General features: G+C 35.4%; 1 protein-coding gene across 1 annotated transcript; it reads right to left on the reverse strand.

The window, feature by feature from the left end:
* Nucleotides 1-3,800: 3,800 nt before the first annotated feature.
* LOC137723595 (transcription factor MYB1) lies at nucleotides 3,801-6,268 on the reverse strand. The gene is made up of 2 exons (XM_068462793.2): nucleotides 5,791-6,268; nucleotides 3,801-5,111 (listed from the first exon to the last, which is right to left on the reverse strand). Exons 1-2 carry the CDS (start codon nucleotides 6,080-6,082, stop codon nucleotides 4,237-4,239), a joined length of 1,167 nt encoding a protein of 388 aa, XP_068318894.2. The 5' UTR covers nucleotides 6,083-6,268; the 3' UTR covers nucleotides 3,801-4,236.
* Nucleotides 6,269-22,297: the final 16,029 nt, after the last annotated feature.

Here is a 22,297-nt window from a genome sequence, read left to right on the forward strand (position 1 = left end):
CTCCAAAGGAGATGTCAAATATAGTATGTCAAAATTTTATTTGATAGCTAATGTGGCAAATTGAATACAAGTGCTAAATTCTCTTCTTTTTTTTTTTTTTTTTCCAATGAATGTGTCAAATATTTATTTTATTATTTTATTGGACCTAGAGTTACATTAATTATTAAAAAAATAATCAAAATTAGTATTAGTTTTTATTCTATTGGTTGTTAATGGGACCCATGCATTAAAAATTAAACTAAATATATTTGACTCCTTCTTTGTTTGCTGTTAAAAAAAGCAGCTAGAAAGTAAGGAGTCAAATGACTCACATGCCACATCATATATGGCATATCCATTGGAGAACACTTAAATGTCTTTTAATCATATTTAGCATATTACTTTTGCATTCTATCTTCTTGACTTTTCTTCTCATCTTTATAATAAAGCTCATGTCAATGATTTGAATCCTTTATTTTTTAAATTATCATTTAAAGATCGTATTTGCAAAAAAAATTAACTAAATACAAAATCACGGAGTCATCTAACGTTATCTAATAAATAGGTGAACAATATTGCTTACTTGAACTTTGAAATTTTGTCAACGTTAATTAAATGGTTAAACAATACTAATTTGGTTGATTTTTGTAAAATTAATCTTTAAAAGATGATCTAAAAGTTAGACATTCAGATTAACAAACAACATTATAGGATTGAAAAAAACTGAAAAAATAAGAAGAGAAAATTCAAATAAAAGGATGGTTAGCATGTAATTAATACCTAGATAGTGATAATTGCTTGTTTCCTTAAAAAGATCGATTTGCCGCGACAATTGTATAACAAATGAAAGAGAGATTTTTAATGTGTTGAAATCAAGAATCGACACACCAACTGTCATAATATAACTGATTAAATACCTAAAAAAATATTTTAACCAATTATATTATAACATTTGATATGCTATACGATTTGCAGAAGCATTGAAAAATTTTACCCAAACAAAGGCAAAGAAAATGAAGATTCTTAGAAGATGAGGCGGCAATGTGTCAGAAACTACATCCCAATTATTTAGTGCTTTCAGTTACCCATTACATACTTTAATCAGTGGCTGCTCCTTCTCCTAGAGTACAAAATAATTTTTAGTACCAGCAACTGCAAGCAGGATTTCTCTGTGCATCCCTCACCTTTGCCATGCTTTCATGTATGGATCATGGCCGTCTATTTGTAGGGTAATGTAACCGAACGATGAAATGGATGAAATGATGAAATCAGGACCGTAGACTGTGGATATAAACAGCACTGCATCAGCAATATTTATGGACATGGATCCTCTCCGGATCCAATTGTCTTAATCCTAGGAATTCATCAATTCGGACCGTGGAAATTTGATACAACGATTACAAACAGAGGCTCATTTTAAAAATTATAATAACTTTAACCGTTTGATCAAATTTCAACTATCCGAATTGATGAATTTTTAGAATTACGATAATTGGATCCGGAGAGGATCCATGTCCAATATTTATGTCCCCTCATTGTATTTTATAATTTTGTAGTTATGGAATTTCCCAGTCATGACGCAGTTGACTGGAGGTGGGACCACCTCAAGGTCAGTGTCGCTTATGTAATATTGCATTTGCGTGAAGAACAAAAAAGTAAAATAAATTTACTATAAAAAATTAATCTTAAGGAAAAAGGAAAATGGAGTGGAAATTTTGGAAAGAGCTACATTCCAATTATGGTTGTTGCCTAAGATCCAACGAACCAAATCAGAATTGGTCTGCCCTTTAAATCTCCTCCTTTTTCTTCTTTTTGGAAAGGTTTGTAGTATCGAGTGCTACAATGCATCGTGGTTGAAGCAAAATGCTTTGTATTCCACAAGGAGTCATTCTTCGTTATCTTCAATCTTTTGATAAGTTTTTGTGTCTGAAAATTTGTATAAAACAACGAATAGATGAAACCAAAATGCAAGAGTGCGAGATGATTTGTTTTTTCAGGCAAACGACCATATAGTTCGGAATTTGCATCTTAGAATATGATTGGCAAATAAAGAAAAATGAGTTACTAGCATATAAAGAACAAAACGTATTAAACCGTTAATTTCATCTCAACATCCTAACCATTACAAAGTTGACCAAAACAAAAATTCCAAGCATTACAAAGGGCAGTCTAAAAATAATAGGAAACAGCCAAGACACGAAACAAAGGACGGTTTGTGATTCGGTCAAGGAGTAAATTGAGGAGTAACTCCTCTTCAATCTTAACTAGCGAAACTCCTCTTTTCCTGTAATATGTTTTTGAGGTATTTGTCAATTGCTCCTCCGAGGAACTTGTATAGAGCATCCAATTTTTTACCTGAACTTTAATTTTAGCCTACTACCCCTGAAGTTTATAATTGGCCAATTTCTCTACTGAACATAACTTTGGCTGATTACCCCCTAATAATTTATAAATAGCCAATTCCCCCTCCCACTCCCCCTAGCGTATAGATTTTAAAAATTTTCATTCTTTTTGTTCTCATACAATTGTCATGTATTGTTGGCGTGATCAAAATGGATAGAAAGTTGATGAAAATTTTTAAAATCTAGCGTCAAGGAGAATTGACTATTTATAAAAGTCCAGAAAAGTAATTGGCTAAAATTAAAGTTTAAGGGGAAAAATTGGCTAATTATAAAAGTTTAAGGCAGTAATCAACTAAAATTAAAGTTTGGAAGAAAATTGATAGCTCTATATAAATTCGGGGGGATAAATAAACAGATATACCTATATTTTTTTTGTTGATAAACTTGATAATAAGGCAATAGGGGTTTAAACACAAAATCCCAAGTGCAGGAAAAATCCTTGACCGCTTGAGTTACAAATGTCGTAATTGCAAATATTGTAATGGAATTAAAAATATATATACTTATGGAATTGGAATCTCATTCTTTCTTCTACTTTTCTCTTTAGCTTTGATGTTCTTCCCTCCTTGTGTTGTGGGTCATCCTTTGATTCTTCCCTCTCATATCTGAAAATCTTTGTCTTCCAATATCCACTCTTACACGACAAATAATTAGCTAAACAAGCGCACCGTTTTGAATTGCTTTTATATCTCTCTCACATGTGATTCGAGTGGCAGGTGGAACGACCCACTTCCTCCATCTACAAATTGAAAGAGGAGCAAGTAATCCTTGAGGACAACGAGGAGGGTCATATGGTGGGGCTGCCCTATATCTAATATCTTACCCTTTACTGGGGCAGTTCGTCGACTCGACAGCTACACTACACTGAAAAAGGAGGAGGCTTGGAGGACACAGTCCAATATCCATCTTCTGGGGTCCTACAAATGTTTTTACTTGTTTCTTTGTTTCCCCTTCCACACTTTGGCGCTATTCCTGTTGCTGCTCTCAATAAGTTGAATTCGAACTAAAGCCAGTCTTCCTAGCTATCCGTTTGGGTTGGACCATAACTTCGGTAGGACTGACTGACTAAAACAACTCTTAGGTTCGATGTGATCAACGTGAAGTCGGGGGTGATCAAAATACAGGGGTCCTATGTATTTCTGAGAGGTGGAATACCGAGGCTTGGTTGGACCAGGGTGGGGTCAATTGGACCAAATTGCCGAGGCTCATTGTCTTGTGCATGTGAGTTGTACAGGTGACCTGGTGCTCGCAATCAGACCTAAGAATTTCTTCTTGGGTTGGCATTAGGAAAGAAGAGATATCTTAAACAAAATATACATGTCAATAGTTTAACTTCACGTGTGAGATTTTGTAGCCATAAATCTGAATAAACGCTCATGGCAAGTAATGAAATGTCAAAAAGAACTTGAGTTTTGAGGATGCTGTTAATGTATGCAAACTCGCTTTTCATATGTCAGAAATCTGGAAAATGCACAGCAGCTACAAGGGAGATTGATAGGGTTTATGGTTATACAACCAACAGAAACAATGAAACATATTTTCTGAGCCGACAGCAGCTACAAGGGAGACAGTTTCTTGAGTTGAAAGGAGTTGCTTCAAATTCTGTTCAGCTAAATAACTAGATGCATATGGTATTAACGAAGAGAAGAGATGCCACACCTTTCAACTGGATTAACAGTTATTGAAAGTTTATTGAGGATTAAAATTGACCTCTCGCCTCTCCGTGACTCTTAGAGTAGTGACGATTCTCAGACTGGGAAACAAGTATCTTCGTTGATCCTACTTGATTGGGCGGTGACAGCAACCTGAATCCCCTGCTTTAGATTGTAGTTGTAGAACATTCTGTGCACCAGTCTTAGGTTGATAGTACATTGGTCTTCATGCCCATTAGCCTATCGTTTCTCTCTTCAACAGGAAAAAGATGATTCGTTCTACTATCTTCAAAACGCCCCATTTTTCCTTGAGACTTATTAGTTGTTATTCTACCAGCTGCATCACTCATTCCTCTTACACTGTTATTCTCCAACCCACTTTTAAGCCAAGCAAGGTTACTTATATCTGTGGCAATTGCAGCCAATTCAAAACTTGGAAACGAGGGAGGCTCGGAGAATTCCATGAATTCTGGCCCCAACAACGAGTTTTGAAAGTTCATACCATTCTGTGCACAGCAGCAACCGTGGGCACACTGATCAGGCACTGAGAGCTCACCATAAACTCCTTCGACAAACTTACTGATACCAACATCTAGTTTTGATTCTCGAAGAAGAGGTCCTTGCACTGGAATCGGCCTTGGGAATGATGATTCAGGCTCCTGACTATTTGATTGGTTATATACACTAAAAGCACTGATCCGCGCCACTGGTCTGAAAAGATTAGGCTGTTCAGTGGCTTCATGACTAAACTGAACCTCCGATGACCCATTGTATTCATCTTGATCATCCATATGCTGAAAAGAACTGACTTCTCTTCCTTCCATAGATTTAGATGAATTGACGTCCCCGTATGAGAAAGTCTCTTCAGATGATCCTTTTGTTTTATCTAAGCTAACATCTTCAACCATATTGCCAGATTCTAACTTTATTTTCTCAGGGTCCATGCACCGGCGCTTTAATGTGGAATTCCAATGGTTTTTTATGGCATTATCAGTCCTCCCTGGTAGAAGCCGAGCAATTGCAGCCCATTTGTTTCCGTGGACTGCATGGGCTGCAACTATCATCCGATCCTCCGCATCTGAAACAATTCAAACCTATCAGCCTTCTTCTCCAGGAAGAATCATGTAGACATGAATTCATGACAAATGGGCTGGAATAGCCGACGGAAGAAAGTGATAAAATTGAAATTATATGCTATCAGATTTCAACATAATGCACATTTCCACTAACCAAATATGTATATCACATGTAACAACTCAAATGTGCCTATTCTTTAGGTAGATTCCTCCTACTGTACATCAACGTATTACACACGTCTTACATACAGTAGTTTAATTCAACAATGTACGTTAAAGAGTGATGCATTCTAGAATTTTTGCTTTAGGTAAACAGAAAAATCCTAACAACATGTGAATAACAACAGTCCAATTCCGCTATCGATTGAATCAAAATCACGACCAAACAAAACATCACATGAAATTCTGCAAACAGATGGATCAAGAATCCTGTCGGAATCATGCTCAATGCGAAAAATTGAAGCTTGTTAACAATGTGCTCAAACGGATAATGCAAAAACCCAACTTGAAATTCAAATTGAAGCTTGTACAGAAACCCCTTAAAGTTAAACACTTGAAAAAATAAATCCTAATTAAAAAGATGCAAAAGGAGCAAAACCCTCAATTCGAAATTCAAAGTCAGAAAAACATACATGTCATTAAAGAATTTCAGGGTTCAGTTCACAACAAAGTATATTATACCAGTAAAGGGTTTGCGCTTGACGGCGGGGTCGAGCTGGTTGCACCACCGCAGGCGGCAAGACTTGCCGGATCGTCCGTCAATTCCTCGGGCGATCAAGCTCCAATTCCTAGCCCCGAAATTACTCACCAACCGACTCAGCACCGCGTCTTCTTCTGGAGACCAAGGACCCTTCACGTTGTCCCGCCCCGATTTCCTTCGGCTTCCGGCTCCGCCTCCCGCCGCAGCCTCTTCACCGCTATCTCCGGCGTCTATATCTACGGCGGCGGGGTCGTCGGCGACTTCCATTTCCATCTCTATCCTGTTTTATTTAGTTGGTGTTTGGAATTGGCTCACACATTCACACTGCTCGTACTCGACTACGCACCTTACTTAACCGCAAGAGTAGACTACTAGTACTACTATTGTCGCCGTTGACACGATAAAAAACAGCTCCCAAGATTTCTACGACAGTTTCGAATCTCTCATGTGTCTTGTCCTAAATTTACCTTTGTGCACGGAATTTTAAATCAAATTTGAAAATTAAATGATATGTCATTCATAAAAAATAAGTATGTTAATCAACATTTAAGTAATAATTCAATCATCAACCATCATATCATTTCATTTAAGAATCTGGTCTCTGTATCATTCCCCTTTCAATTAAATGTGGGTGGATTGGGTTGCTTTTAGGCCAAAACCGAAACGAAAACAAACTTGGCGGTTTGGCTAAAATTACAAACCGAAACCGATCAAGTCAGATCTAAAACCGATTAGGTTAGTTAACTGATAATATTGAGTTGGTTTGGTTCGATTTTCGATTTGTGCATGATGTCGGGGGTTGCTGCTCTCTCCCTTTTTTGCTTTATGGGAGAGCTAAATGCTCTCACTTACTCCCAAAAACGACAACTGCCTTTTTAAAACAAAAGGCATCTGTTGTGAAGATCCTTTCCGGATCCTCTTTGTGAAGATCTCTGGAATCTTCAAATCGTGTCTATTTATAGTATATTGTGCGGCTAGTTTTCGTCAGATACTGTTTATGTTTAATTTTAAATAATGATTTCTGACCACACGATGTACGATGAACAAATACGATTTGAGGATCCCAGGATTCTCACAAAGAAGATTATGAGAGGATCCTTATTCAAGGCATCTCTTTCTCCATTCAACTAAAAGCATACAAAAAAAAAATGAAAAAACAACACACCACCTTTCTCTCCCTTCAGCCGAATGCAAGGAACCAAAAAACAAGGGCCACAAATTTGGCCAAAATTCAACAAAAGCCACTCCAATCCTCCAGAACCCATGGGTTCTCTCATGCCTCCCCTCCATCCATCACCATTTTCAATATTTTTATTCATTTCGTTCTTTTCGTCAAGTTTTAGAACTCTTTCTTTCTTTTCCTTTGCTTTATCTCTCTTTCTCCCACTCCAGTTCCTCCATCACTCTCTCTAGATATAATTCCTCTTTTTCACTCCTTTGATTATTACTTGTTAAACAAAGAAGGATATCAATCAACTGAAGAGGCGGCAAGAACAAGGCTGGGGTTTTTACGACACATGAGTGTGAGCAAATGCAAGGTAAAAGGACTCTTATGATCGGTTTGGTTAACCGCTGCTTGAGAATTATGAGAACCTCTTGCCAGACCGATTATGATCAGTGCGGTTCGGTTTAACCATTAAAAATAAAAAAATAAAAAGAAAAATAAATTAAACCAACCTTTTTTTTTTTTTTAAGTACCAACCCTACTTCAATATTGAAAAAAAAAAAAAAGGAATAACACTGTTGTAGGCATAATTTACTAACGATTATGAAGGCCATAGAGAGAGAAAGAGAGAAAGGTGTGGCAATAGTGGAGAGAAGAGAGAGATGTATAATTGTGAGCTATGTTCTATTCCACCCCATTTTGCCCTTATTTATAATAGTAGGAAAGGTTAATTCCTTACCTTTTTAGGATTACAACTCTTAATAGGTAAGCAACTCCTAATAGGAATATGAGAGATATTCTAAGATATACTAGGATTTATATAATCACATTCCTAATCTAATAGGACTGCAACACTCCCCTGGAGTGTGTAAATACTCAAGTAAATGGCGCATCAGGTCTTCAGTGATGAAGCAAGCACAATTGATGAAGTCTCGACACAATGAGCGAATGCGAGTCTCAAATCAATGGAAGAATGCATAAAAAGTAAAACTCACAAAACCTTGCAATGGCAAAACCCAAGGTGGGAGAAAAACTCATAGACTAAGGAGAAAAGTGAGAAGTTGCATTAAGTCAAAACTATACGTCTTTTGAGCGCAAGTATAAGAGCTCACAAGGGTATGATTAGCCTAGGATAGGTGTCTCGTTAAAACCTAGTGGGAAAAATGCTCCTAATAGTAGAGAAAAAGAGTACATTAAGATCAAGTAAGTATACTTATGGATACTCCCTCTAAGTTTGATAGAACTTCCAGATGAGAACTACAGGCATTGTATATGATTATTAGGCATACCAATTCCTCAGACAAGCTTTTGGAAAGTTGACTTAGGCGGTGACGTCATGGGTCGACAAGGTTGTCTGGGATCGGTTTGCATGACTTCAATCTCCTGATGTTTTGCTGATGTAAATGTAGACGCAATATGTCTTGGCGTTGATTTCGTTGATGTATCATGTCTTGGTCGGGTGGATACATGCGGCATAATCTTCATGGATCGTCATTGAGACTCAACGATGAATGAAAACAGCAAGTACTTCGAATATGCTTAACAAGAACTTCTAACCATGTCTCACTTTTGGCTTAGTGAAGTAAGGTGAATCTTGGAATGATTCGAAGATTTCGCAACTAAGGTCATATCATGGACTTCCAAGATATTGCGATATCCCTTAATGGTAAAGACATAACCATTCAGGGATTTTGCCTTATGTGGGTTTGATAAGTAACTTTCGTTAGCATAACAAACAAGGCAAGCATCATTCCGAGGATCAGGAGCGTTGGATTCGTTGGAGATACGTTGGGATTTGATTTGCCCAAATTCATAGTACATTCAGGGTACGTCTTTAATACCAATTCAGTGGTTGCGTGTAGGTGCGGTGCTACATCTTTACCAATAGATCATCAGCGAAGGAGATGTTTTGTCTTAATACAATGAGCTAACTACAACGAAGCGCAAAGTTGAACTTAAATATGGAATTTCAGATTCTATAACCTCTTCAAGGTCTCATTTTCATATAATATATGGACGAACATGGGAAAACTTAAAGGTGACACATTCAAGGTGTAGTTCGACTGGTTGACCAAGGTACCATCAGAACAACGCTTGAACTTCAGGTCAAGGCATAAATGAGTTTTCCCAAGATCCTTCATCTCAAATTCCATCTTCAGGTGTAAGGCAGTTTTCTCAAGTTCTTCTAGAGTTTTAGTGAGATTCATGTTAATGACATAAACTGTAACTCTAGCAATTCAGACTAAGACTTCATAGTTTAACACGCAATGGCATAATTCATCCCTGACTGATCAAATAGTCACTTAGACGGGTATACCACATCCGTCGGATTGTAAGTGAACGCCTTAAACAAGTTAAGAGGGTGTTCCGTGGTTTTGGAATTATTTGAACCAGTCCATGTAATTCTTCAGGAACTTACATGTAAATCTCCGTATCTATATCCCCATAGAGAAACACTAACCACATTTCATAATGCTGCTATTAATCATATGACATTTTGAGAGAAACCTTGCGCCATAAGGCATGCATTATATCGCACTATTTCATTCATCTCATAACGCTTCATTTCCCACTTGTAACACTACAGGGTTACTTTGGGCAATGTAGGAACGACAGGTCCAAACACACTTTGGTTAGGAATTTGACCTGGATTGTAATTTTGGTTGTCCAATCAGTTCTACGCTGTCACTTAATCAACGGAACACAGTTCGATATCGTCGCTTTTCATTTATGTCGGTAACTACTATATAAGTGAAAACATCATCGATAGTAATCTCATTTCAATTCCATTTAGCTCATCCAAACTAGTATACTGGACCAAGAACTTCAAGTCTCGGGAGTAATCCGAATTATTTTTATGAGATGGAAATGATTCGAGATAACGATCATGTATAGATTCATTATTGTGCTGTGTCTTCCTCTTCTAGGGAAGTGAATCTTATGAACTGAATGATCGATCATGCTCTAGACCAAGACAGATTGATTGGCTATCCGCCGGTGTACCAGACCGTCCAACAAGGACGGCACACCCTCCAGGGATGTTGACTAGACGTTCGTTGAGTATGTCTATCCTTACAGGCATGTTTGTAGTTGGTAAATGCGTTTGGAGTAACATTCTGAAAGCTAGACTTCATTGCATTTGCTTATCATACTTGTGCAGTATGGGGATCGAGATAAGACATAGTGGGCAACGTCCACACAAATTTGCGCCGTTCTCCAGGAACATTGACGTTCTTATCTCCCCTAACGGTGGGAAGACTATCTCATTAAAGTGACAACCCACAAATGAGCGGTAAAGAGATCGCATGCAAGGGCTCTAAGAGAGCGAAGGTGAAGGAGAATCATAATCAACAAAGATTCACATCCTTTTTTGAGGACCCATGTTAGTATGTTGCGGCGGCAGAACTTGGCACATGGAATGCACACCCAAGTGCGTAAATACGAAAATTGTTAGGTTCGTACCCAGTAACCAACAGTAACGTCATATAGGTTGGCTTGTAAGGGATCTTAAGGCGGACCAACATAACTACATACAAGATTGCATAACCCTAGGTAGAAACTAAAAACTTGGTACGTTTACCAAAATCCAGGCGATCATTTAAATTGCGCTTTATGATCGCTAGACGAGGCTATTTGGGGTGAACATGGATATTTGATGTTCAATTATAAACCCAAAATACATGCAATACTTTATCGAAATAGGTCAATATAAACTTTCCAGCATTATCTAGTCTCCCGGACTTTAAGGGATAAGTAAGGTGGTGAACCTTTAATCGGCCATAAGGTTTAGCAGCAATGTGTGTGGACAAAACATGTGACCATTTTGTCGATTCATCAACCAAAACCATAAGTATTTATATGGTTCGCATTTTGGTTGGATTAATCTACATATATTCCCTTGAATCCACTGTGAAAAGAAAGTCGTTTCGTATCTTTGCTAGGGATGATTTAGAAATCAAATTTCCCTAATGAGTAGGCTTGGCAAAGTGTGCTTGTAGGCACAAGATCCTTACTTCAGGTAAGGAGATACATCGTAGCATCATTGTTTGACCTAAGTGTCCCAAATGGTCGTGCTAAAACAAGTAAACTGCTCAATCACCAGGCTCCAGGTCGGTCATATATAGTGTGTTCCCAGTTGGGAGACAACACATTGGCCTTAAAGCAAAGCTTCAGGCTCATTTTTGGAGGTGGTGCAAAGATATTTCACTCTATTTTCTTTAGTGGTTTCATTAATGATCATTGTGGTAGTAATCAGATCCAAGAATTTGGTAAACTTCTACTTTTTACACTGCTGCTTCAGGAGCGAGTTAGAAATATGGAAGGAGAGAAAAGTATTCTCTAGTCAAAATTCGATCGGATTTATAAACTTCAGAATCGTACTCATTCATGGACGTAATCATGGTGTGCTTCAGGCAATGTCTTTCATGATTAGATGGTGTATAGGAGTAAGCCAAAGAGCCATGGAATCCTCGTTTGGGAGGTACTTTCGTTTATAATGCTTCGGGCATAAGTCTTCGAATGAAGATCATGGCAGAGGCTTATTCAGCTCTTCCATGCCATTGTTGGCTACAATGGTTTCTTAACTTCTTGATAGCCAAGTGGAGCTTCACATCGTGTACCCCACATAAAGTGGTTTATGTTATAAACGTCCACATAAGGGAAATCAAACTTGTGACGGTTTGACAATTCATTGAATTAGAGGGAACAATATTATGATTGGTGCTTATGTGAACGAATCATCCATATGCATCTAAGTTAGAACGTTTGAGTTCTAAGACATGGTGTTCATGAAAAACGTCGGGTTTTCATGGGTGTATTTGTTTTATGAAATATTCGGGTTACAAAGGCACTAAATTTGAAACTACAGATTCAATTTAGGTTATGAATGTTTAGTTCATAAAAGAGAGGTTCCTGCAAGAACACATAATGCAATATACAACTAAGTGTAGTGGATTTGAGTTTCTTCGGGAACTCAAGTGTGAGAGCTTCGTTACTACGAAAGTATGTCAACGGTTCAAAGTATAAAATTAAATTATTGAATCATTAATGTCCAAAAGTGATCTTCAGGCCAATAATTTTGGATTCATTATTAGATTAATAGACTGCAGATCACTTTTAATTAATTCAATAGATCGGGACCAAACATGGTCGATTGTAGAAGCAAAAATAATTATAACATTTGGGTTAAAATTATCTAAAATACCAAAAAAAAATTAGCATTGGGTCGAAAAAAGACCATAGTCCAGCATGTCATTGCTTACTGCAGTATATGAGACAAGGCTGCAGGCTTGTTGGGCCACAGGGAAACGGCTGCAAAGCAGCCCAGTTTGCTAAAGTGCAAGCTGTAGGCTTGCTGCAGATTGGGCAGAGGGAATGGGAAGAGCCCAGCATGCACTGGCATTTTGGATAAGAGGCCGGGGGCGTGAAGCCCAGCACTGAAGAACCCAATCAATCGGGCTTGGTCCACTACTGGGGTAGAAAGCCCAAACAGAAGCCCACCCATTCGGCTGTAGGCTGATTGAAGATGGGCCGAGTGCACGGACAAGCCCAGCACGGGCTAGCTTGGTCCTGCCCGGGCTGGACCAGGAGAAAACCCACGGGCTGGTATGCTGCTATATAGGTCTGTGGGCCCAGCAACATGCAAAAAACCCTAGGCCGTGGCTCAGTCGAAGTTGTTTCCATAAATCTTAAATTCATTTTCAAAATTTATAGGGTTTGAAAAACCCTAATATGCTTCTAATTTATTTATATTCTTTGACCCACAAATTTCATATAGTAAAAATTGCGTAATGTATTAAACAAATATATATATATATATATATATATATTGACAAATATATGAACTAGGGGTGGGCACGGGCCGGGCATTTCAATTTTCAATGTAGGAACCGGATCTTACCCGGCCCGATTGAAACTAGCCGGGTCCACGGGTCTTTTTTTTTTTGGTTTAAAAAAAAAAAAAGAAGCTAAAATTTGCACATATTGCAATTGTACAGATTCTATCATTCAACCACTACGACACTACCAACGTCCAAAATAACAACACATCCAAATTCCGAGAGTCCAAAATAACAATATTACATGACATCGTCCAAAATAACAACACATCGTCCAAATTCATAGATTAAAGAAAGTTACCCAGAAGAGTCTTTTGGAAGCCGATCCGCTCCCCAAGCAAGCAACTCTCTGACACAATCTAAGGATCCACCATGAGCAGCTAAGTGAAGCGGTGTACTTCCAGGGTAGCTTCACATATATGGTACTACAATCAATCTGACTGTCAAAGTATTACTATAAATCTATAACATGAGTAATAATTAATATAGATAATTACCCATATCCACCAGCTAAAGCACAAACAAGAGCTCCATTGTCTAAAAGAACATGAACGCACTCTGACTGTCTTTGGCGGGCAGCTAAATGCAATGGGGTTGCACCACCTCTATCTCTTATGTTCACAAATCATGCAAATCCCCTGCCAATGCCATTCAATGTAGCGTAAACATCACAAAACAAGCAAGAACTTCAACACAAAACAAACGACCAAATTAAGACAAATGAGTACAACAAAAATGTAGGTAAAGTAGAGCTGCAGCAAAACAAGACGAGGGAAGGGACATCTCGAAAAGACAAACACAACACAACACAACAAAAACTAAAGAAATCAATCACAAACCATTTACGATATAGACAAATGATTGCAATCAACAATCCCTACAAACCATTTAAGTACAAACGCAGACTGGATTAAAGAGGGTGTACAAATAGCTTAAAAATAAAGAAGAACCAAATTGTTTTGGGTTCGAAGCAGTATTTAATCTTTCGCTAGAAACCTATAGTATGAAAACTGTGAAACCATTTCTATTCTGTGTCATAATTTACCATTCACCTAACAAAACCTATTAGTTGTCTAACAACTCTTGAATGCTTGAACCATACATTGTATAATTAAGGAAGAGACGTATTTACTGCAGCATTTGGAATCAAACATTCACAAAGATCAAAACGCAGGGAGGGACTACTTGAATCAAAGATGATCAAGTAAGATCTCCATGAAATCAAAGAATACAAGCCTTTACTTGAAATCAATGTACAGTTTAGCGACATTTTGTAAACAGAGGTTGGCAATTGAATTTTATAATTAAGGAATTAAAGAGGAAAAGGAAGTAAGTAAAAACTAGAAGGAAAAAAAAAACCCAAATCTGAAAAATGCAGTAAACACTCAAATTGAAATCCCGACCCCAATCCCAATCCTGATCAATAACCAAATCCCAACAAAAATCCCAAATCTCAAATCCCAAATCCCACTCCCATCCAAACAGATCCACAATTTCTTCACCCAAATGTTCATGCATTCATCAAATTACTCCCACCTAAAGATTTAGTCTTTAATCAAATCCTATTATTCATGCTACAGTTACTAGTGCTACTGATCCTCCACATCAACAAAAATAAAATTCGGAGAAGTAGATTTACGGTAGCCAGCTAAGTAACGGATGTCATCGAGGTCGGAGGATGGCTGGATGAGTGGTGGTGGTGCTGTTGTGTTGGTTGCAGCGGCGGTGATGGGCGTTTTCTGGGATGTCGTCGGAGTCGAGTTGAGGGAGTCTAGGGATGGTGGAGAGGTGGGAGTGAGAAAGTGAGACTGAAAGTCTGAAACTATTTATGGAACCTAGGTTAGAAATTAACGGTTCATATTGCATGATAGGTTATCATTCAATCTCGACCATTGATTATAATTAGAAACGGGTCAGTCCAGGGCCCTGTTTTTCTAAGGTTTAGGAACCAGCCTACCCTGTAAATAACAATGGCCCAGCTCGGCCTGGCCGGTTCTTCCCAAAAAAAAAAAAGGGACCCGGCCTGTACCCGCCCCGAACTTACACTACCCACCCTGTCATGCGGTTCCTCTACCTGTTTGCCCACCCCTAATATGAACATATACAATATTTATATCGGAAGGAAATTATAAACATAGGGGGTTCATGCATCATGGGGAATGTTTTCATGCTTCAAGGTCGTTTCAAATATCTTACTTTATTTTAAACGTACTTGATTGGCAGAAAACAACAAAAGCCTTTGAATTTGTAGAAGATCATTCTCAGAAAATCAGAATTGCATCTCCAATGCGTTCTAGCACGTTTAACACAGAAAAATTAAATTGAATCAATAGCTTGTAGATCAATTCCATAAAATAGTAAATTCATCATAAAAAGAATGATTAAAACGTAATACTCCCCTAATTAAAGATCAAACTTTTTTTAGTGCATCGTCAAGAGTATGGTGATAATGTGTTGTAGACATAATTTATTGAACGATTATGGAGGCCATAGAGAGAGAGAGAGAAAGGTGCGGCAATAGTAGAGAGAAGAGAGATATGTGTAATTGTGAGGTATGTTCTATTCCACCCCATTGTGCCTTTATTTATAGTAGTTGGGAAGGTTAATTTTTTATCCTTTTAGGATTACAACTCTTAATAGGTAATCAACTCCTAATAGGAATATGAGAGATATTTGAAGATGTACTAGGATTTACACAATTACATTCCTAATCTAATAGGACTGCAACAAATAGTTCCATTTTCAAAAAAAAAAAAAAAAATTTTGTCACGCTACGGTTTAATTTTTTGTCACGCTACGGTTTAATAGTATTATTTTTTTATTTTAAGTTTGTTTATTTGTTTAACTTTCAGTTTCATATTAAATTATTGTTGATTCATTTTGTAATTCAGTTCGTCTCATGCCGTGAATTGTCATTGACACTTTAAAAATCTCATTGTACACTCTTCATATGTGTAATGTTTAATTATAAAAAAATTTAGAGTGCATAATAAGATTTTGAAGTGCGAATTAAAATGTATTAATATAATACGAATATATTTTAAACAGTATTTTTTTTTTCTTCATAAAAAAAAACCCATTTAACTGGAACCTATTCTCATCGATAAATTGTAGAGATTATTGTGAATATAATCGTTTCACCTTTTTTTTTTTATATTCATCTTTAAAGTGGAGTAAATTGGCTAGATTTTTTTATCAAACAGTAGATTTTGTCAGATTAGCCACCGACGGGATTCAAACCTACGCTGTCATGTAAGGGCTCAATACTTATAAGGGCCACTTGCAAGTAAATTGGCTATATGTTAGGAAATCATTTGCTATCTTGTAATTTTGGTCAAATGATAGATTTTGTTAGATTAAATATTAAATTAGTTACCGACAGAATTTGAACCCACAACATCATGCAAAGGCTTAACATCTTTCCACAATTGTGATAAATGGCTACGCGGTATTGTTCATTTTGACGAAAAACCTATTTTTATACTAAAAAGTCAATTCTGATACTATTCACTTTACCTTTTATTTTATCCTTATCGTGAAAACTCAAAATTTTCCTTAAAAAAAAAAAAAAAAAAAAAGTTGGACACAAGTTTTATTTTAAGAAAAAAACACTTAAACCACTTTTTTTTTTTTTTTTTGGAAAACAAAAAACACTTAACCACTTTTTATTAATAATAAGGACAAATTTTAAAGGGGAACCAGGGTAAGAACTAGAGCCCAGCACGCGAAATAAAAGGCCCAGAATTCACTAGCTTTTTAAATTCCAACATATGCACCTGAAGGAAATCTTTCTCCATCAGCCCATTCCGTTAACTACATCGGGCCCAAGTTCACATTTCAGCCCTATCAACAGATAGTCCAAAAATAAATTGAAAAACAGATAAAGATGCAATCAATTCTCTCGATCCTTCCCTACCAATCATCTGTCTTCCTCATCACGTACCACTATTTATTTTAAGGGAATTATTATTATCATTCCAAAAATCTCATTCTACATTCCAAACTTTCTATATTAGGAAAAAAATACATTCATAAGGAGTATATAATGAGATTTTTGGATTGTGAATAACACTTTCCTATTTTAAATAGTAATAAGCACTATTTCTAGAACCACAGAAGAAAATTTTTTTTCTCCTTTTTATTTTAGATTATAAATTGACTAATATTATTATCTAGGTCGTTTTAAATGATGCACAATTGTATTATTTAACCCAAACGATAGAACACACCCAAAACAATTTTCAAAATTAACATTAAACTCATTGTTTCTAAATTAAAATAAGCATTGTTTCTGAACCCCAAAAAAAATAAAATAAAAAACTCTTCTTTTTGGATTGTAATTTGACTTAATATTATCATCTAGTTTGTTATAAATGATGCATAGTTGTATTTTTTTTAACCCAAATGACTGGAAACTAATCTAAAAATGTTCTCAAATTAAAATTAAAATAAGTATTATTTCTAAAACCAAAATTTAATTTTTTTTCTCTTCTTTTTTTCTTTCTTGAACTTAATATTAGTACAAGTTTGTTTTAAATTATGCATGGGTGTATTATTTAATTCAAATGACACGACATCAACTCAAACAATTGTCCAAACTAAAGTTAAACCCCTATTTTTAACTAAAAATAAGCATTTTTCCAAAATTTAAAAATAAAAGTTTTCTTTTTAATTTTGTTTAATATTATTATCTAGTTTGTCTAAATGATGCATGATTGTATTATTAACTCACATGGCAGTGCGCAAACTTTTGGTAACTTTAACAATGGGACACAATGTACATTAAAATAAGAAAAATGTGTGGGGGAGCCAGGTCCACGGGTAGCCTATACATATATAATAGGTTAATTTAGGTACTCATTAAAGAGGGAAAGGGATCCTCTTCATATTCCTTTCTCCTAATTCATCAAATTAGGAGATCTGTACGGTTGGAATTTGATCCAACGGTTAAAGTTATTATAACTTTTAAAGTGGGCCCCTATTTGTAGCCGTTGGATCAAATTTCAACGGCACGGATCCCTTGATTTGGGGATTACGAGGAAGGGATCCCGAGAGGATCCCTTTCCAATAACGAGTACCTTACACATTCACCTTTTTATTTTGGTCCAATGATATTTTAACACATATTTTATTTATTGTTTTAAATAATAATAAACATGTTAATTAAATTTTCTTAGCCTTCAAAAAAATGAAAAATACATGGCAGCAGATGTTCTTGCATCGGTTGGTTTCCGGAGATGTGTGATTATGTTTGGGTCGATAGGCCCCAATCTTCGTTGGTGCAGGTTTTGAACAAGGATGATCTTCCGTGTCCGCATTAATTTTACTGTGGCGGTGTTTGGGGTGACGCTTTCACTTGGTTGAAGCGTCTTCTGGATGTATCCCCTTTCATTGCTTTCACCTTAGTCTGTCTATCTTGGTTTTTGCCTCTCGGTAGGCTTTCGTGTACCTTTTTGATTTTTAGCCCTGGAATGAAGTTCCTAGTTTCCGAAAAAAAAAAAAAAAAGAATATATATATATATATATATATATCCTATATAATATTTGATAGGAACATGAACAGAACAGAGCTTACGTAAGTAGAAAAACCAGGTCTTGGTTGCCACTTTCCACTGAATGAACTTCATAGTCTTATTTCTCATAGTCAAAGAATAAAAAAATTTAAAGTGAAAAAAAAATGTGGCATAATAAGGATAATCACGTTCAACATGAAGTTTTTATTGAATCTCTCCTAAATAATAAAATTGTTGGAAGTAGGAGACTAACTTTCCACACCTACTAAATATAAAGCTTGTTTAGAATTGCTTTTAAAACGATTGATAACGCTTTTTGTGAAAATATTTTTTGAACCCATCTTTAGTAAAAATGAAAATAAATTATAAAAAAGCATTTGAAATACTTCATACAAAAGCATATAAAAGCATTTTAAGTGCTTTTGGAATCCAGAAATATTTTTTCTATAAGCGCTTTCAGTTATTTTAAAAACATTTCTAAACAAACCCATAGACTCGATCCAAGTTCCTTTACGTGTGTGAATTTTTAGGTGTCTTCCAGTATTTTATTTCTGGATACATTTTATTTATCACCCAACCATCAAGTACTACCTAACTTTAGTTGATTCCATAGAAGAATTTTCTTTAACCTAACTTTAGTTGACCAAAATTAAAATAGCCCTCTCTCATAACGGTGTTATTTTTTTAGGAAACGATAACGATAGTATAGGTTTATTAATAAAAAGTCATTACAGAGGTTCATTACAAAGAGCCAATCCACAACAAGTAAATCTAAGATTAAATTTGGAGGAGAATCATACCATTCACAAGCTTGACTTAAAGAGAAACTAAAATGTGTGAACCTATGGGCAACAACGTTAGCTTGACGTCGAGGATGAATAAAAGTAGCATAGGCGATTGTCAGAAGTAATGCCTTGATTGTCGGTACTAATGGTGTTGATTCTTGAATGCCAAGGCAAAGAGAGCAGCTCGATTTTAGTCAGAAATTATTTTGTCAATAAAGTAGATATTTTGTCAACAATATGGCTGGTAAAGTCGATAATTTATAGACAGCTATTGAGGTTAGTAGCTTAATTACGTAACTATTAACGAATTTTCAATATGACCTGAGGATTAAAATAAGATTCACGATTTCTACCTAGCAGAAATTTTGTTTAATTTCTGGGGTTTTAATCGGTCAAAGATGGAAATGTGCGTGTAGTGGTTTAGGGTTTCATCGAATGGTCAGCTACAATGGTGGGATTTCGAAGCAACAGCTAGCGGCTAGAAATGATCATAATATCTTATCAACTTATTCAAAAGTCTTCAGATTGATCTGCCCCCTGGAGCTCTCCAGAAGCAAATATTCATTGTTATACCTGCATATCTGGAAAACGAATTTAATTAATTATTTCCACAGGCATGCATGATGCATTTCTCTGTTTGCTACCTGATTTTATATTATTTCATACTCCAATTATACAATATATATATATATTCCCATGTCATATTCGTTTATAAAAAGTAAAACTCATCATCGTATATATAAGTAACTAAACAATATAGTATCCGCCTTCTCACGTTATATAAAAAGAAAAAAAAAAGTCATCATACTTAACTAAACAACATAGTATCACTCAGAAAAATAATAATAATAATAATAATGAAATCCAAATATTTTGTCGATGGCCTAATGGCAAGGCCGATCTTGAAAATTTGGGGTCCTTGGCAAGCATTTGAAGTGGGGCTTTAAGATCATCTCCAAAGGAGATGTCAAATTTTAATCATAAAATTTAAATTTGAAGGCTTAAGTGGCACTTTGGCATCTTTTAAACTTTTGATCTCCAATCGATTTGTCAAATTTTAAACATAAAATAATAATTCATATGTATTTTCTTTGCATTGGGAATGAAAAGAAACAAAAGGATAATGGTTTAAACCAATAAAAAAATTAATAAAAAGCATTTAATAATTAATTAAACAAATCTAAAGGTGCTGTCAAATTTGGCAGCAAGGGGAAGAGATGTCAATCCATGTCATGCCACATTAAATTTGGCTTCTCGGTTGGAAAATATTAATGTTGTATTTTGTTACCGTTATTGCTGATTTGGACATTTTGACATCTTCTTTGGAGATGCTCTAAAGTAATTCGTTAAATACATAAAATATGTATAAAAAAATAATTTGTTAAATGCATAAAAATATTCTATTTCTACATCAAATATCATTGAAAATTAATATCAAAAGAAGATAGATATACAAACATTACTTAAATGTTACACATCTCACATTTTTAAACGCAAATGTACTTAATATTTTCAGTCAAGAGTTTAAGATTGAGAGTGAAGAACAATAAAACTTGATGATCAAGAGAGTAAAAAATAATAAAACTTGATTGACGAGTATATTAAATTCAAAACCAATTGTTTAACTTGTGTTTTTTCTAAAATCATCATCACACTAACAAATCGAATATTCCATTAAATAATAAATTATTGAAAAGCAAAATATAAATTCAAAGTTTTAATTACCTTAAAGAATAATCTTCAAGATTATGTGATAGTTGATTTAAACATTCGATAGAAATGGAGAGATTGGGAAGTTGAAAGAAAAAAAGATTGCAAGGGGACTTGATTTTTTATAACTTTCTATGCATTTGGATAGATGGACAATGATTAAATTTGAAAAACAAGAAAAAACTAATGACTAAAAAGGCAGCTCCATGTTTCGAAGGAAGTCGAACATTTCCACTGTACCAGAATTATGATTTTTTTTTTTGTATTAAAATGTTATTTACAGGATATATAAAATTTTTAAAAACCTTAGGTGGATGCCTACATGGACTACCCTTAGGACCGGCCCTGCCTAATACAAACAATAAACTATGCATGGCCTTTTTTTTTTTTTTTTTTTTTTTTTAATTTTTTAAAATTTTCTATTACTAGAAGGAAGAGGGAAGTTTTAAACTATTAAAATAATTTTGAGTTTAGGAGAGTTTAGAACCCGGACGCATAGGTCCGAATCCAGCATCTTATCTATCGGAATATTAAATCATATGCAAACTATGAATGGGTCACCTTGCAGCAAAAATGCAATGCCGTAAACGTATATGTAAACACTTTATCACGTTTTATTTTCTTTGCTGGCCATTAATTAAATACTTTTCAATTTGCAGAGAAAGTAAAGGATTACTTTTCATAAAAATATAGGATAGGCAGATTTGACTATTTATTTAAAGAAAAATTAATGAAATGAGTATGAAAATTATGAGTTTTAATGATAAGGACAAAATAAAGAGTAAAGTGACACTCTTGAAAAAATGGGCTATATATTTCATGCCAAGGTGATCTTCGGGGTTTTAGATTATCCAATTGTGAAAACGAGCTGAACAATTTAAAAAAAAAAAAAAAATTAATCTCTGCCACACCAACGAAACTAACGTATCATTCGATTTAGTTGATGGAATGGGATAAAGTAAAACGCAAAAAAATGAGTATTGAAGGTAAAGAGCAGCAAAATACAACAGAGGATCAAGAAATAAATTTTGAAGAGAGTAGTCGGGATGTAATATAAACCTTTTAATTTCTTAAGTACTAGGAATTGCTCCTAAATTGAATATAAAATAAAGTAAAATAAATTTACACAAATTTACACAAATGGCACCGACTTTGTCCACTGTAATTGAAAAAAAAAATAACTATTTCTAATGTCTCTTCAGAGTTCAGTTATTTAATTGGAAAATGCATGTCTTACTATGTTGACATTGAGTAATATTCAAATCCAAACGTGTTCTAGTACACCGCGGGAGTTCCCTTTTCTTTTTAGTTCGTCAGCCTGTAAACTTCAGTTTGGACACGGTCAAAATGGTGTTATTAAACATGGCCGGTTTGCTTGATAACCAAGTTTCTGACTCTGTTCATATCCTTATTTTAGCACTCTCTGATGAGTCAGCAATTTAATCACACTGTTTACTGGATATATGATACCAATGTCA

Source organism: Pyrus communis, chromosome 4 (genome assembly GCF_041283825.1).
Source record: "Pyrus communis isolate YQ-2024b chromosome 4, ASM4128382v1, whole genome shotgun sequence".
NCBI classification, from domain to species: Eukaryota; Viridiplantae; Streptophyta; class Magnoliopsida; order Rosales; family Rosaceae; genus Pyrus; species Pyrus communis.